Below are 18,021 nucleotides of genomic sequence, written 5' to 3'. Positions count from 1 at the left end.
AGTGTAACTATCACTGTGCTAGCTTTAGCAGATATTTGCAGACATGTCAGTGTATTCCATGCTAACTACTGGTGACTGTGGCAATCAAGTTGTGAGCACAGCAATTGCAAGGAGGTGTTTCACTGCAACACGCTGTAGGTAGTTGCAACCAATGTCATGCATGGAACTTGCAGCCATTCCCCAAATGGTCACAGAATACACATTTTCACTGGTGACCAGTCCAGGGGTCCCTGACCAGGGGAACTAAAAGCCAAACAGGCCTTGAGGTTGGAAGCACCTCAAGAGAAACAGGGGAGATTTTTTTTTATACTGTGACTGACACTTAACAAAATGTTACTCACAGATAAGCAGTATTTATAACACAGGGCCGGTCTGCTTTGCTAATTAATTAGGGTTCACTTAATAGTTTAACTATTTACTCAACCCTCAAAACAGTGAATTGTTGCAGATCAGTGGAGCAGCATAAAGAGCTTCACTTTTCCATATGTCAGCACAGATATGAATGAGCTGCTACAATTTCCTCTCAGGCAGATCATCTCTCTTAAATCCTCGTATTCCTAATGCTGCTTCCCTTCCCATCCCCTCTTTTTTAATACCTGAATTCAGACAGTACACAAACTGTGTTTTAAAAATAAGTTAAAAAAAAAAAAAAAAAAAACACAGCAGGATGCGCCCAGACTTGGCTTAAAACTGTTACGAGCGACGATTACATAAGCGCTTTATAAGCTTTAATATTGTGAAACACGCACAGACAAGGTCTGCATTTAACAGAGGGCTCTCACACCTGCATAAAGGATACATACAGTGATGTTAAATCAAAACTAGTGCTGGTCGGCTCTTGTTAATCCTCATTAGTGCACAAAAGTGATTATGACCCATAGTGTACGTATGTTTCGTGACAGTGCCCTCTTGAGGCTATTGTACCTTTGGCAGGAATAGAGGACGTGAAATCTTACTAATCACTAATTAGAGGTGAAAAATATTTGCTGCTACTTCTTTGGAGTGCTAATTCCTGAAACACGGTTTTCAGAGGGTTGATAGACTGGATGAGCCATTCTGATTGGTTACACGTTTTTGGAGAACTTTACATTTCCTCTAACAGCAGCATTGTGCTGACCTCTGTTGGTGAATATATCACAATACACAGGTATCACAATTCTTTCAAGGTCTCACACACTAAAACTAGAAATGTTCTCTGAGGATTTAAAAATCAGATATCCATTAAACTTTACATTTATCACTAAATCCAGCAACCAACCTCTATTTTAAAACCACGTGGCCTCTTAATACCACACAGACACACAGAGGCTGTGGTTTGAATGACAGGTGGAATATTGGATGCAGACTATTGGCGGGTTAGTTGAGGATTAGTCCGCTGAGCACTTCATCCCCCCCAACAAGCTGAAATAGAAATGAGGGCTTTAATCCAAAATGGAAGGGCCTGTGGCACAGAGCGGAAGGTAAACAAGAATATGCCATTTGTTATTGTTCTTTAGCTTTATAATCCTCCATTACAATAGCACCGAGTTCTGAGACTGTCTGTAGGCAATATATCTCAATGGCTCTCAGTGACCCTCAATAATTCAGTTCACATAATGTGATATAGTTCATGGACCACAAGAAATATTAATCCAAACACCTTGAGTTCCCTTACAGAGTATAGCACATTATCATTCAAATTCAGGGGAGCTGTAATATCTGATGCTCAGTAAGCAGCTGAATAAATGCATGTGCTGCGACATTAATTATTAATGGTGAGTGTGTATGCAACTGATCTTACTGACCTCACTGGTTCTTGGTCAGCAGTTTCATAATGTGTAATAGGAAAATGGATCCACTCCTCTGCCATAACTTTCACCTTCGATGCACAGAATTTAAATGATGTGCTGTATTTCTAATCAGATAAATACACAAGCCCACCTCTCTGCTGAAGTGATAATATGTACAGTTCATCTCTGATGTGACTAAATCTCCATAAAGCATTCATTCATGATCCCTGTGGTTATCCTTCTATTTTTTTCTATTTTTCTATTCTTGGGTTTAATATATGACCGCATAAGCTACATTTAATGTACTTTCACTGCCATCTCAAGGTTGTAAATGGAACTGCATGTTTAAGCAATACTGTGGCACAGGAATGTGTAGCAACTGCTAAAAATAACCAAAAATTATGGTTATAAAAAATTATGACTAATAAAACAAAATTGTGCAAAAAATTTAACTTATTTTCATTATTTTAGATTTTATATGAGTTTTACTTTGGTCTTATGTGCTAAACAATTATGGTAGAGAATCATAACATTTTCCTGGCATAATCAATTTTTTTTCTAATGATTTTTGTTCTGTTTTCGTACAATACTGGATTTGATTTTATTTCATTTATGATATAAATGTGTTTTTTTTTTCTTTTATGAGACTCAAAACAAAAAGCTTAATACATTTCTTAGACCACTTGTCATAAAATGAAAACAGAAATATTTTACAAATCTGTCAAAAAGTTATTTAAAACAAAACATTTGATTGTTGTTTATTAGTAAAATAACACACTATAGTCACACTTTATGTCCCAATATATGTTTTGTTATATTTTTGTAATTTTTCTGCTTTTATGTGAAACTGTAAATGTGAAAATTCATGGGTAACAAAAATAGTTGTATTTTACCCTTAAAAATATAACTTTAATGAAAGATCTTATGCATTTTGGTGGATTAACCATTACAGAAACATAAAAACAATTTTGAAAATTACTGATGCTATTGACTGAGGGCAGCTGTAGCATTAACTTAAGCAGTGTATATATCCTTTGCTGCACACATGAGCAGAGTGCTGCCAAGGTAGCTGCTGTCAGCACTGTTACTTTCCAGCGAAGTTCTGTTATTGCAGCCAGTGTTGTCAGCTTAAAGGTTGTGGAAACTGCCTGTTCGGAAATAATGTTAACTCGTGTTTTTTGCTTCTCCTACTGTCCTTGTTTTTTTAAACATGTCTTTATGTCTTTATGAAACCCTGAATATGAGTTTTGTATGGTCAGTGCGTCGTGTTCACCACTACTTTTGTAAATTGATTGGAAGCAAGTCACATCATGCAAAAGCACCACAGAGGAACAGATTATATGTCTGTATTTATTTTCATCAGAACACAATTTTAATCATTGTAGCAGTAGTTTTCATACTTTTCGAAAAGATCATGACTTGTGAGACTGTTTTATAAATCATTTCATCAAAGTTGTTTGTAGAAAAATTAAAGAAGTTACTTGAACTAAAGCATCTATAATATTACAATATACTGGTAGTATAATAGTAATAATAATAATCATAATCGCAATGATATTTCTATATGCCTTTGAACCTTTATCATCTCTATAATCATAAATCATTCACTTATGCACACACAAAGCCACAACCTTTCACAATAAGGTTGCAAAGCTGAGGACAAGTCTATTGGTTAAACCTCACCACACTCTCTTTTAACATCAATGATCTGAGACGCTTAAATAAAAAAAGGATCAGAAGTAGAAGAAGGAGAAGAAGAAGAAGAAAGTAACAGCATGACATCAACTCAAAGTACACAAGGAGAGACATACATTGTTCAGCATACTAGGGAACATATTTACAACCAAAAAAAGGAATGGGCTTCTGCATAGATCCACAGGATAGAGAACAGAACTATTGTGAAAACAGAGAGAGGCTGAGAAAGAGTGAAAGAGGGCAATATTTGTGTACATATTATTTAGTGGCAGGTGCACAGGGTGGTAAGGGCAAGAGGCATAAATACTCTATATGTGCAGGGGTAAAACACAAAATTTGATTTTGTACGTCAGTGTGTAATGGAACGTGACAGACCGTAACCTATGATCGCTACAGACCATTGTCTGGGATCTAGTCTGAATCTATAAGACCCTACACAATTTCTTCTCATTATAATGCAGTAAAAAAATTGACGAACCAATACATACAAGAAAATTAAATTATCACAGAGTAACTGTTGCGTGCAAGCCTGCATTACCAACAAAAGTCAAATCAGAGATTTACATCAGTCAAATCGAATTCTTTTTTTGTTTGTTTTTGGAAGTAACCTTGCACACAGAAATGTCCATACCTGGTGCAAACATGTGTGAAGGCGTGTGATGAATAACACATATGCACAGCATTCGCACCCATGCAACCACAGTCAGGATGCTCTGCCGCGTGTAAAGCAAACATGTTCTCTGACTTCTGAAAGCAGGTTTATCGAATAGGCGTCTCCGCTGGTTGGCTTTTGGTGGCTGCTGGATCGCAGCATGACCGCCGGCCATTAACGGCAGGATGAAATCACAATCTACTGAACATATTACACTTCAAGGTGGACTCATCTCTTATGTGTGCTTGTGACAAGGCTTGCATGACACTTGCGGGGCAATCTATGTATTGCTAGCATTTCTTGCAGACCCTGTATTCCTTCTTATGTCCATTATGTGTCATTATGATAAGCACTATGTCATGCTGTATTTTAAATTTTATTTATTTATGCTTGGGCACCATTAACCGCTGTCTGGCCTTGTCTGCACATCCTGTACTGCATTTCATGTTATGGAAATTTGGGGGAAATATTTCCTTAAAATGAGAAAGGAAAAATGCAAATAATACAGAGTCTGTTTTGGGGCAATGACACAGTTATTACACACTCTACTGTGCAATCACTGTGCTGATTTCACACTAAAATGCATGCTTCAGGACTGCAGCTAATATCAGATAGGTAATGTTGCAAGACCCTGTGTGGTGAAAGACAGCTGTGGTTTGCCACATCTGTCCCACTGCCACAAGGTCATTTAAACACAAATGAGCTCTCCAAAGAGACTCAGAGACATTAACCTACATCTATGTATAAGAACAAAAGAAGAGCACACAGCAGCAGCACACATGGAGCTCTGCCTTCCTGGTTTCCTTGTATCTGTCAGACCTTTTGTGGTAGGTCTTTAGCAAAAGTGTCAGTGGAAACGAATAAATCTATTGCCATCTAGTGGTGGTCAATGGTATAGCAGCATTGTTCTGAAACCGGAAGCAGTCATTTATGATGGGCATGGGTGTGCCGTGCCACATGACCATGAAACAGTTATGTATGCATTTCATGCAAGCAGCAATGGTAATGAGACTGGGGCAGGGTCTAAACAGTAAGTGCCAAAATAAGCCAATATACTTATTATATAGAAATTGTGTGAATAATGATGAATTTTAAATCCTCATATAAGGTTAATAATAAAAGTGTTGACATCAGATATCAGACTGGACATCTCAGGGGGGAATTCATCCAGCAAAAGCTGTTTATCTGCTCATCTTTACCAGGTACCTGATCTCACAGCCTTGTTCATCAAAGAGACAAAAAATAAAACCAGAAACAAAAGAAGAAGTCAGCCCTTAAGGTCAAACCATTCCTCTCTTTTCACACACAGGTCAACATTTAGAAATCAAAGTGTCAGCGGACCTAGATGATCACAGATAATGTGATTGGTGCAAACACAAACAATGGCATGCTCCTCTCTCTGTGTTTGTTTCTGTTTCTGCTTTCCAGTAACAGCCGTTCCAGTAACAGCCAGTACCTTTGTACTGAAACCGCATGAGTTCAAAATAATAACAATAACAGTAATAATAAATGAGCCAGGTTTTTACCTTTTGTCTACTAACAATTTGGATGCAACCTTTTTGAATGTGCTTGATGTCTGTTTTGATGGCGTTTGATCTGTATATCTTAATAAGCCCTTTACTTAATGAGACAGGAGTTTGACGTGTCAGGAGAAAAAGTACAAGACAGTGGGCATGCTACAGGAGCCGATTTGGGATAAGATGTGGTGCATTCAGGGAGTGGGGCTGAATACAATCAACAAAAGAGGCTTTCATAACCTTGCAGCGCCTCCACATGCAGTTCATGTAATACACATTTGGATTCAACAGAAACGTCAGAACTGCGCTGTGGTAATCAGATGGGGAATGTCAGTCTGTGTGTCGTATGGGACCAGCTCAGCACAAGGGGCCGGGGAGCAGGAATACAGTGTAAGAAACCGGAGTAGCTGCAGGTAGTGAGCTACCGTGCCTAATGAGATGTTGACATTTTATCCTTTTTATAATTGCATGGGAATTATAGTTTACAAATTACTAAAGGTCATTAAAGGTAACATCCAGTCACTGTGTTTCCTTTGAATAAAAAGCCTGAGGTTAGGTTTTGGTTCAGGGGCAAACAGCAAATTGAGTTTATGTTTTCAAGTAGTATTCATAGCATAGAGTGATTTATTAGTCATATTTCTGTTACATTTTTATTATGAACCCACGTCAAGGTGTAGAAGCCAATCCAAGGCTTAAGGGGAAAGGAGCGCCCCTCAGAATAAATGCTGTTTGTATGCTGCAGACACTATTTGACTGGATGGCACCTTAAAAAAGAGCAAGTCTTTTTATGTCTGGTTTAACAGTGCTAAATATACTGATCTAATGTTTTTTTTTATCCCAGCATCAGTCAGCTTTGCTCAGCCATGTTGCTGACAAGAGGAGTATGTTTAGAATAAGAAATAATATCCTTGATTAAGACAAGCATAGGCTTAATTTCATTTTGTGAGATAAAATTGCCCGATCTCTGAATCTTACAGTTTTGTGTACACTAACAAAGGTGATCATTTTTCCAGGTATAATAATTCATCAGGTTTACATCCACTATAAAAAGCTGACAAAAATGAACTTTTTACTCGCCACCCTGCTTTACTTGAATCACTGTTGTCATTTTCACACATTAACTCCAGACAATGTTACGGCAGGTTAAGAACTATTTAATGAGAACATCTGCATTCTGCATGCAGATCCGTAACCGGATGTCCAGAGAAGTTCATCGCTGCAGTGAAAGTGTGACAACAGCTCATGTTTACTTAATATTTTCCCTGCATTAAAAACATGATGATTTTAAATCCAGTGATCCAAAATCCTGGAAGTAACCCCTAAAAAACTTTTGACCTTTTAAAATTCTAATCATTTGTAAATTTTGTCCACATGGCTCAGCCCTGTCACAATAGGAACCTAAAGCTTTCATCTGGCTCACCACAAATTGGATTTCATTTTTGTAGTTTTGACAGTCGGTTCTATTCGTCAAGATGACACTTAGTAGTAATGATGCTACAACATTCGCTGAGGTAACAAAGACAATGGAGAGCAGATAAGCACATTTTCTAATCCATTTCTTTGGCACCTGAAGTCTTCATGACAGTTACCTAAATGCAAAGAACCGTGCATATGCATATGGCCTAAATTTTACATTTTATATTTGATCAAACCTATTAGACTGAATAGTTAAAAATAAGGAATTATGGTCAAAGGTAGTAAAAAGACCCTTGTTGTATTAAAAAGAGCTCATCTGAGATTTAAAGCATTGGAAAAACAGAACGTCTGTCCTGTCCTGGTTTCTAATGCCAGGTTTTGCTATTTTGGATTTAAAAGCAACATTAATGGGTCAATGTTATCTCACAAAACAAATTAAGGGGAAAATGTAAACCTGCGTTAAACACTGTATTTATTATGGACATCAGAACCACATTCAAAAAAGTCAGTGGTGTTTAATGAGATTGTGGCCATCAAAACACCATGGCAGAGCTAAGTGACATCTGAGGGGGCCTCCATAAAAATCATCTGCTGTGCCAGCCTGTTAGGTAGACTTTTGTGTCCGCAACACACACTCCTCTTACACACACATGCTCACACGCACACAAGTAAATCTAGAAAACGCACACACAGACAAACTTGCAAGATATTCCTCTTTTTCTTTACACATTGTCTGTCTTATTTCGAAGCAGACACATTTCCTTCCTCTATGAGAGACTCAGAAGCAAAGACAAAGGATGAACATTAAAAAGTGAATATGATTGTGTTATTCCATAGTTAGCCAGTGCAACAGAAACCAATAATTGGAACACAGTGTAAAAAAGCGTAGTGAGAGAAACTCAGCCACAAGGAAGCTGACCTTCCCTCTCAACAAAGGCTGTGGCATTGTCCCCTTTCCCTACAGAAGGGACTGTTTGAACCCCGCGGTATGTCTGTTTGTTTAGTTATTCATTTGTCTTGATTGATTCCTGTGTCTTTTAATATCAAAGCGTCCCACATTTTCCATTTGCCAGAAAGCGTTGCAGGATGTCCACAGGCGTACAGCTCCAGCCGCTCGCACAGCTGTGGCTGTATTTCTCCACATCGGTTGCCATGGTGAGGGAATCCCCCACCCCAACAACCTCACCTTCTCCTGGCAGCTCTATCACTCCTCGTTGGCAGGGCTCTCCTCCAGAGGCGTGATGGTGGGGAGGCCCAGTCCTGTTGCATTGTGGGATGCTGTGAGGCTGGCAACAGTGTGTAGGAGGACAAGGACCAGCAGGCAGAGTTTGAGCCGGCTGTTACACAGTCTGCAGGCTGCTGAGGAGCTGAGGGAGGTACGGTGCTGGCATGGTGGGTGAGTTCTTTTCAGGGTCCCCCGGGAACGGTCGTCTGCTTTCAAGTACCACCGTACGTCACAGCACTCTGCATCTGGGTCCACACCTGATGGATAGTCTTCCAGCAGCCCTGGAGGTTGTTTTTGGGGTGGGAGGGGTGTAAAGAAAAAAAGAGTGAGAAATGCACTTTTCTGTGTAGCATTTTTAATAAATTCATACTTGTTTTTGCTTTTTTTTTTTAAAGCAAAAGAAAGAAAAAATGTTTGCTGCTTCCTGTCTGCAACCTACCTGCAAGAAGAGGAACAATGTAGTTACTGCCTGTCTCTGACAAAGCCCCCATTTTTGGATTACAGTTGACACACATATGCATATACAATGCAAAGACACAGCAGATGAAACTGAAAGAGCTCCAGAAGGTATAATCCTCTCCTATAATCAGTCACTCCCGCTGTACCTCTTACCTCTGGTAAGAAAAAAAGTCCATAGACTCTTCTGGATCCATAAATACTCATTAGTGCAAAAAATGTAGTTATTAACCAGTATCCAAAAATATTTACTGAATGTGTATTATTAACTTCTAATTTATTAAGCCACAGCAAAAATAAATAGATGAATAAATAAATAATACAGTTCCCAGCTGTTTGAGGAGCATACTATTTTCTTTTTAACAGATATGTAAAGTATATTTAAAATAAATTCTCCAAATAAATTGTTTTAGAAGGGGACGAGAAAAAATAGAGCGAGAGAAAACTTTACATGTTACTTTACTGTTACTTTACAGAATACTGGTTTGAATTTACTGTGAAAAAAACGGCCATATTGATTGTTCTTTATAATCATATATGTCTCAATAAAAACTGGCACAAACTGGCAACTGATTCATTACAGCTTATTTGTCTCTGTTGTAAAGTAACCTCATGCTCAACATGACCACCAGAGGGCAGCATCAACATATGATGCCAGTGGGGACTCAACCCACATAGAGTTGTGTTCAAAGAAAAGTGCATCATGCTTTAATCCTCTGAACTTTTGGCATCTTGGGGCATCTGTCACTCGTCACAGAGAAGAATCAGAGACGACTGGTTGATTATCTTCAGTATTTGTTCCTGTCAATACCTCAACATTATGCTGCTGTCATGGGAACCAGAGGTGATTTGACTAAAAATTAGGTTCTGCTTGGTTAATTTTTGATTGGGTTTTCTAGTTAAACTGAAGCAACTCGAGGGCTTCTGGTTACGTTTCAGTCATTCGTTTTATGTAAGGCTGCAAGATCCCTGTTAGCTCTTAGATAGCTTGACCTTAAATATCCATGTAGATCTTCAGTTTGTATTTGCATTAACATAATATACACAAGTTAGTGAAATAAAAGGTTCTGATTTAAAATTCTTACAAAATGCACTTTTGTTGAACAGCAGTATGTGGGGGAAAAGTGCTATTTTGACATGGTTAGCTATTATATTATGATTTAGAGCAGTGCACTAATAGAAAGTGCATTCGGTATTGACACACACTAGTGATAAACGTGTTTTCCCCCCCACTAGAATCTTCTCAGGAACTCAGTCTTTCTAACAGAATTAACAGCCTCTCAGTTTCTGGTGAGACAGTTCCTGTGCCTACTAAGGAGGTAGCAGTTTCTGAAGGATGAGAGACTGTCGGTGATTGGTCAACTAAGCACTCTCATTCATCTGCTGTTTTTTTTAAACCCTGCTGCTGCAAACACCGATCAGGACCAGTAAACAGAATCTGCCATTTTTTCCAGTGGACGACATTTTGAAACATCAGCATGCTTTGCTTTAAAATCCCAAAGACATGGAAATGCAAATAACTTTTACCCCTTCGGATGGCTCCGGTACATTCATGTCTCACAAATGAAAGCACCTTATACTTTCACTGAGAAGCATTTAAAGCGCCTTGTATTGTGCAGGACAGACGGAGCATATGGACCGATTGTCTCAGTGCTGTAACGTGCAGCTGCCTTCTGGAGCTATGAGTAATTGGCATCAATTTGTTGTTATGGTGTATCTCCCTGTCAGTCTGATGATCAGTCAGAACATCCTGTAAGTGTAAATTCATACGTGTTTTCCGCCTGTTCTTCTGTGGCTGTGTGCCTGAAGGATTACTGAGTGAAACGCTAACCACATGTGCTTACTCATTGTAATCAAGCTGATAGCGTGGCCTGCGGTAAATGAAGTAGGTGGGAGGTTAAAGGAAATTGATGTGTGGCTTTGAATCCCAGAATAGCAATACCTTAGCCCGAAATTTCACTGAGCACCTTAAAGCTTAAGCACACAGGATAAAATTACAAACACGACAATATATCAAATGCACAATGACTATTTTGTACCTGTGCATATAAAACTGGGGCTGCCTCCGTGAATGAGATCATCATTGTCGGGCAGGACAAAGGGGCACCGCTGTTGCACCTCCAGGCAGTACTGACCACAGGGGATTCGATTGCTGCAGTGCATCTGGGTGGTCTGGAAGTACTGAGAACACAGCCAAGGCTTATAAACCATCTAGGTGGAAGACAGAGAGGTGAGAGGATATTGATGAGTTAGTAAGGCTTTTGCTGGATGACACACACACACACACACACACATGCACACATGCTCACACGCTTGCATTGATGTGAATCATCATGACCTCCACATCTACTGATCCACACGGGAATGAGCAGATATCCTGGCGATCCTGATATCCACTGTTTGTGCTGAATTTAGTTGTTGCTGGGCAGTCATCACTTTGTCAGTCAATACTGAGATTTGTCCAGTTATGTTGAAATTGAGTATTGCTCTGCACTGAAACTGCACCTTTAACTGCTCTTATCCGAGCGGTCTTTAAGTAGAGCAACACAGGACAGCAGACAGATGAATACCTTTTAAAATATTTGAGCTCCATTAAAAACAAAAAAGATAACATGCATGCTTAAATTCAAATATTGTGCCAACAAATTACTGTAGGACCATCACCAGCAAACTTTAACACAAAATAGCATGGCTATTACCACTACCTGTACAATATTTGGGTTGGGAACACCATGTGTCTGTTTATAGCACTGACTATATAAAAGCCTTTTTTTACAGTTCAAGCAATTCAAGTGTGCCAAATCTGAACTGCACTGAAAAAGAATGTAATAATATAACATTTTTTTAAAGATAAATTTGCTTTGTTACACCTAACGCTGGATGAAAATGGTGGGTCTGCTTTGCATTTACCTGTTGCTATGGCGAACTGTAATGATGGAGCTCCTTTGATAATAACGTTTTTCATTCGCCTTGCACGCACTTAACACAGAGAGAGTATAATCAGGGTTGATTTAACTGACTCTGATCAGTCGTTCAGCAGCTAAAAACTGGTATTATTTGTAAACACGGTCAATAGAAATCAGTTCGCAAACACTCCTGTTTTCGAGCCACAGTGTAAAGTAGTCATCTTCTCGGGTTAGCTCAAATACATGGAATCTGGTCAAAGCCTTATATTATATAATGCTTTTGCATTGGCATTGGTAAAAATGTTCTCGCCCATTTTCTCTGCTCAACAAGTGCACAAGTGGGGAAAATGATTTGCCTAGCACATTATTTTATCTTTTTTTTCATGTGATAAGTCGGTCGCCTCATTGTGTGGTATTATCACCTGCAGCAATTAGATGGTATTTCCTGCGGCACCACTCCAGGGACTATGAGGCAAGCACCTGCTGTGCACTAATCATCACACCTAAAAGCAGTGCACCAAAGCACAGATCATATCACTTGTCCATGCAGACAGAATATTTACATGTTGCCAGTATGCATGTGTGTGTGTGCCTGTATGTATAGGTGTAGGTATACATGTGTGTTTGTGATATATCCAGATTAACAGTAAAGAGTGTGTTGTGAATAACAAGAAAATATACCTAATATGACTAATATCTGCTTTACAAAAGTGATATTAGCTAATATACTGTTAATTAGATATACAGATGAACACTAGCCAATTAAAATGTCCCTTTCAATCCAATCAGGAACAATACTGCTGGCTGAAAAACATTTGTTCCACTACATTGTATTTTTTTACAGAAAGCTGAATAACAGTATTGTAGATCAAGCATGCCCAGCCCCAGTGGGAATGGCACTCCCTGACACCAGCATGCTCCCTCAGCAGGACAGTGCACCATGACACACTCAGAATGATTCGAAGAAAGATTCACAAAGACCCAGAGCCTGATGTGCACAGGACCAAAAGGATCTGCTGCTAACATTCTGTGTCCAGACAGCAAAGGCCATCCAGTGTTCGTGCCCTGACAGGCCATGCTGTTGGCTTCAATTAAGGGGCTGCCTGAGGTAACTGCTAAACCTGAATAATATTTTACAAATTTGGTGTGAATATTAATATCAATTCAAGATAAATAAATAAAAAACAACAAAAGGAAAAACATGCACCAACATTGCCCTTGTCTAAATAAAGCTAGCAAATATTTCATACTTGGGGTGGGGGGATTAGCGTCAGTCTGAATGTCGCATTTGTTGTGAGAAGAGATTATTTTGTTTGCTGCTCAAATATTCTTTTAAGTTAAAACATACAATCTGCAATATAATGATGTTGAATCAGAAATAACATGATTAAAAAAGCCCGGATGGTACCACCATTTGCAATGCATATTTCAGACTGAGATGTAAGTATTGGTGAATATGTTCACATTCATAGACACTATGCAGTAATACTTATATTTACAGCATGAGGTTTTTCATTGATACCACACACACTATTTAAACACACACACACACACTGTCCTTCTCTGTCACCTGGTAGAGCAGCAAAAATATGGGCACGTGACCTTGAGTCCTATCTTGCACACATTAAGCTAATATTTCTAATATAATAACACATTTTATGCAAATTTATGTGCATTTAAATGAATGCGCATATTTTTTTGTACAGTTTAGATTTGCTTACACACTAAAGTCATGAAGGTCTATCTTCAGAGAAAAGAAGACCAAAGAGTCCTGTGACAGATGGTACAGCCCCCGGAGAGACCTGATGTCAACATCATCAAGCCAGTCGTGGATGGCATTAGAAGACACAAACAGTTGAGACAGCCTAAATTGAAAGAACAACCTTAGAAGAACCTCTAGTTGTTCATCCTGTAGCTGCCAGTGTGGAGAGATAAAGATAAACTGGATGCCAGGTTGCCTCTCATTCAGCGACGTATCACATTACATTAACAATGTAAGAGGCAATGAATGATAAGCAGTGTCTCTTTTGGTATTCATGATACATTTTCCCTACTCAGTAGAATCTGAAAAAACAACGTTAAAGTCAAGGTCTGTCTGGTCATTTGCACTGCATCCCAAACATGAAGCGAAATCAAAAACTAAAGAATGTATAGCACCAGCGAAGGAGCGGCACCATCTGAAGTGCCTTCAGAAGAAAAGTATAGTAAGTATAGTATAAAGTATAGTATAGCTTATTTGTAAGACAAAGGACAGCAGTATAGGTTAGATCTAGGTGATACCAACACATACATGGAGACCTCTAAACACATCAGTCAGCAGAACAGCTGCCAGAAACGCAGGAGATGTGACAAATGTGGCACGCTTTGGCCCTTTGCCACACAGTTATGTCCATTTGCACTCAGTCCCAGTTAGAGCAGCCTACTGCTGTTGCTGCATGTGAGAGCTCTACTCCCTCAACTATGAGTCTGCAGTGGAGCTGTGACTGGTAATTTATCATGTCAAATCGCAGAGTGGAAGGAAGACATAGCAAGTGAAAGCGATAAGGAGAGCAGTGTCTTAATACAGACGGTGGTAGGATGGACTCTTTCTGTCCTTTATATAACTTTTGTGTTCTCTCAGTCCCCTTGGGGAGCGAATAAAATACAGCCTTCTCTTCAATCACAGGCTGTTAGTTAGAGGTCAGCCAGCTGGCTCTCAAATTCTTTTTCCATCACTTTGCACATGCTTTACATCTCTTATTCAAGACTGTTTTAATGGTTTTCACTGCGTCATCTCTCTTTGAGCAAGTGTCACATACAGTCTCAAAACACACACGTCATGGTATACGTTTACAAAAAACATAGCTGGACTATTGCAATTCATGAATATCAGGTTGTTCTAAAGGTTCTCTGAAAAGCCTTCAGTTGATCCTCAATGCTGCAGAAAGAGGACTGACAGGGACTAAAATGAGAGGACATATTTCCCACATGAACTTCTCCTTATTGGTTTCCTGTTAAATCTAAAATCAAATTTAAAGTTCTTCTCCTCGCATACAAGGGCTCGAATAATCAAGATAATCTGATCTTAAAGACCTCATAGCACCGTATCACCCCAATACAGCACTTCGCTCTGAGACTGCAGGCTTACTTGTGGTTCCAAGGATATTTTAAACGAATAAAGTCAAAATCAAGTAGATGAAGAAATAGAAGAAGAAGCAAGGGAAAAGAAATACACTCAGTATCCACAATTTTTAATAACAATGGTAAGTAATCACGCTCTACTTTTTCAAAACAAACTAAATCCAGCTAGTGAATTATAATGCTGCTGGCCTAATGGCAACAGCACTCCACCTCCTCGAGGCAGAAAGTATCATAAAATGAAACAAAATAAGACAAAATATGACTCTGAATATTTCTTTGTAATTAAAAAAATAAACATTAAAGGGACTGGAGTTACAAACGATATGAGAACTGAGGCGTCACAGCAAAAGTTAGCTGTGTTTCTTTCCTTACTATTGCAACAACACAGCATCAGCAGGGTAAAACTAACCTGTCTCGCTAAACCCAGCTCATGTTCCCTATCAGTGGGTGAACAATCCAACGCTTGGTGAGTTCTGCTTCTAGTCAAAGCAGGCTGAAGATTGGCTTCTAGAATTTGAAAAAGAAACTATAGTAGATTCAGTGATTTTGCCGATCCTTCCCCTCCACTGTTTTACTTGCCTGTTGGTGATCTGCAGAGTTGAGACTCAGCTGTCTCCTGAATTGAATTATTTCATTACGATTAGTCTAATAAGGTTGTAATTGATGGAAGGCCTTATAGCCTGCCCCGTGGTATTGGTTGTAAGTGGCCCCGGATGGCCCTGCCTTGTCAGTGCCTTGTCTTTAATGTTTTATCTGGACTTGTGGTTGCAGCTGAACTGCTGACAGGGAGACTCAGGGAGCTTGTAGCAACAAACCAAATTGCTCTTTAAGCAGCAGTGCAATGCAGCAGATACGCACACAAACATATTTGGGGTCTCATGAGCAGCTTTGTCACTCAACTACCAGCTTTTCACTGGTTCATTCCATTTAGGCTCTTTCATTTTATCCTCTCTTCTGCTTCATTTACTTTAAATGACCCTAATCTTCAATAATAGAACAGTTGGGGACAGTATAATAGCTTATAATTGGATTATTTTCATGTTCGATCAAACTGGGAGCACAGGAGTACAGTAAATAGCACAAAGCCATGATGAAGATCAAGTGAAGGCTCATTGTTATAGAAACAATCTTTTTCTCTTTCTTTTGCACTGGCTTTAATTGATTGTCATCCAGATTTTGTCTCCAGCTTTCTGTACAAAGAGTGCAGATAAAACACAAATGCACCATATTCCCTTTGGATATGTTAGAAAAACTAGAGCTCAAGTTTAAATGGAATAAAATGATATACCGCATGCAGACCACACAAAAAAAATCCCATATCCTGTAAATTCAAGCACATTTTCTACTTTAGTATGCTTTCCACATTGTTGTATGAAATGAGCAGTCCATTCAAGAAGTGACACTGAGGCAGTCAGAGCCATAAAGGGTCAAATAGAGGATATTCTTTAGTAGGAGCTAGCGTGTAAGCTATTCCCTTAGTTCCTGCAGCAGCAGCAGAAGCAGCAGCAATGCCTCATGGGACTCCAATGATAACATGGAGCTGAAGGGTAAAACAGCAAAGGTTATGCCAAATATAATCTGTTAAACAACATGTAACACAGTGTAAAGCAAACCAATGGTCTCTGCAAAGAAAGAAAGCGCATCTATGATCAGTCTAATATGACTGCATTCCTATTATGCTACAGTATGTGCATTTCCTTGTATGTGTACTGATTTAATTCATGCATGCATACTGACTAGCCTGCGGCGTCTCTACCTGGCAAGCCTAGAAACTATGTCAGTTGCGGCTATGTAGAGAAAATATAACGTAACTAATGATCTGAACGACAAGACATTAAATAAACAGACACAGTTAGCAAAGGCGTTAGAGGAGCCAACAAGAATGTGACACAAAAGCACAAACAAGGCAGGCAGCAGACTGAAGCCCCATCACAATCAGTTGATTAAAACACAGTAGAAAGCACTCACACAACTCAAAGAAAGTAGCCTATTCAATTCATGTTACATTTGAATGGCTGTGCGGACACTTAAGGGCTGGTTTCTTAACGACCTGCTTGTTGTTTTCGGCGGGCGCACTACGGTACAAGCACATTTTCACATCCACACACAAAATTCACCACCTCATATCTTTTAAATATGGGCTGCTCGTTTAGAAGACTGCAGTGGTAACATAATTACCACACAGCAAGGGTGTACAGTATTACATTAAGGGAGGTTTGGTTTTTAAAAGGAAGAATAAAGACACTCAAACAAAGAGAAAGAGAGGGCAGCTGAGGTAAAAAAAAAAAAAAAAGGAAAAGGAAAAGGAAACTACAGACGGTAGAGTTCACCAGGCTGTTATGCTGAGGAAATTTGATAAGCCATATTTTAATGCAAGCGTAATGCTCAATGAAAAGGGAAAACTACAACACACATTATGAGCGCTGAATCATAAAACAGCAGCACTACAGGGTTGTATGAAAAATGAATGAATGAAAGGTACGGTCATGGCAGTGTCTGAATTAATAATGACAGAATTTATTCTATGCAGAAGGTGTCACTGACTTCAAGAGTGTGTCAGGTGCTGCTCTGCACCTTCCGAGCGTCCCAGTTGATCCCGTTCAGGTAGTTTATCGGGGCATCGCCGCGTCTGGACACCTTGATAAATTTATCACCAAGCTTCCAGCGCACACATCGTAAATAAGAACAGTGCTAGAAATTGTGATAATTTTTTGAGCAAAGAGTCTTTCGTTGTAAGTGTGTTAAGGTGATAACTGCATTAGGTTTGCTAGTCTCCCTCTCTGTCTGCTGTAGCTGTGCTTGCTGTGACCCAATGGGAAGTGGAAAGAAAAGCAATCAGAGTAATTTATGTCTCAGCCTATTTAACTAGGTTCACTATCAAGCTATTTTTTTCTTTCTTCTTGTCATCTGGAACCTTTCTGCTCACAGGTTTGAGTTAACGTTTTAGGGGGGTTTTTTTTGCATTGTTTGCACGTACACACTTCTGACTACTCTGCATCCAAACATCATTAAGACTGAATTTATTGCTACTCTTTCTCTATTATTTTCTTTGTGTGCTACAATTTGTACTATTCCTTTGCTTTTATTTACCAAATGCTGATCTTGATCTCTGACCCACCTACAATCAACACAACAAACAAAACAGTTACATAGATTTAATTCATTACATACAGGTACCTAAAACAGAACCAGAATTGCCGCTTTCTCTGTTTATGCTGCCAACTCTATTGGGTTGCAAAGAAAGGACAGCAGTGAGTGAATGCAG

At 39.1% G+C, this 18,021-nt stretch overlaps 1 protein-coding gene across 1 annotated transcript in view; it reads right to left on the bottom strand.

The window, feature by feature from the left end:
- Positions 1–2,576: 2,576 nt before the first annotated feature.
- nalf1b (NALCN channel auxiliary factor 1b) overlaps positions 2,577–18,021 on the bottom strand; it is a 94,127-nt gene continuing 78,682 nt past the window's right edge. Inside the window, exons 2-3 of the mRNA XM_085135323.1 lie at positions 10,770–10,941; positions 2,577–8,555 (exon numbers count right to left, since the gene is read on the bottom strand). Coding sequence (XP_084991449.1) covers positions 8,254–8,555; positions 10,770–10,941 — 474 coding nt within the window. The 3' untranslated portion in view covers positions 2,577–8,253. The remainder of the gene's footprint in view (positions 8,556–10,769; positions 10,942–18,021) is intronic.

This window comes from Neolamprologus multifasciatus, chromosome 16, assembly GCF_963576455.1.
Source record: "Neolamprologus multifasciatus chromosome 16, fNeoMul1.2, whole genome shotgun sequence".
NCBI classification, from domain to species: domain Eukaryota; kingdom Metazoa; phylum Chordata; class Actinopteri; order Cichliformes; family Cichlidae; genus Neolamprologus; species Neolamprologus multifasciatus.
The sequence above is the reverse complement of the archived record's forward strand: the minus strand, read 5'-3'. Positions and strand labels throughout refer to the sequence as shown.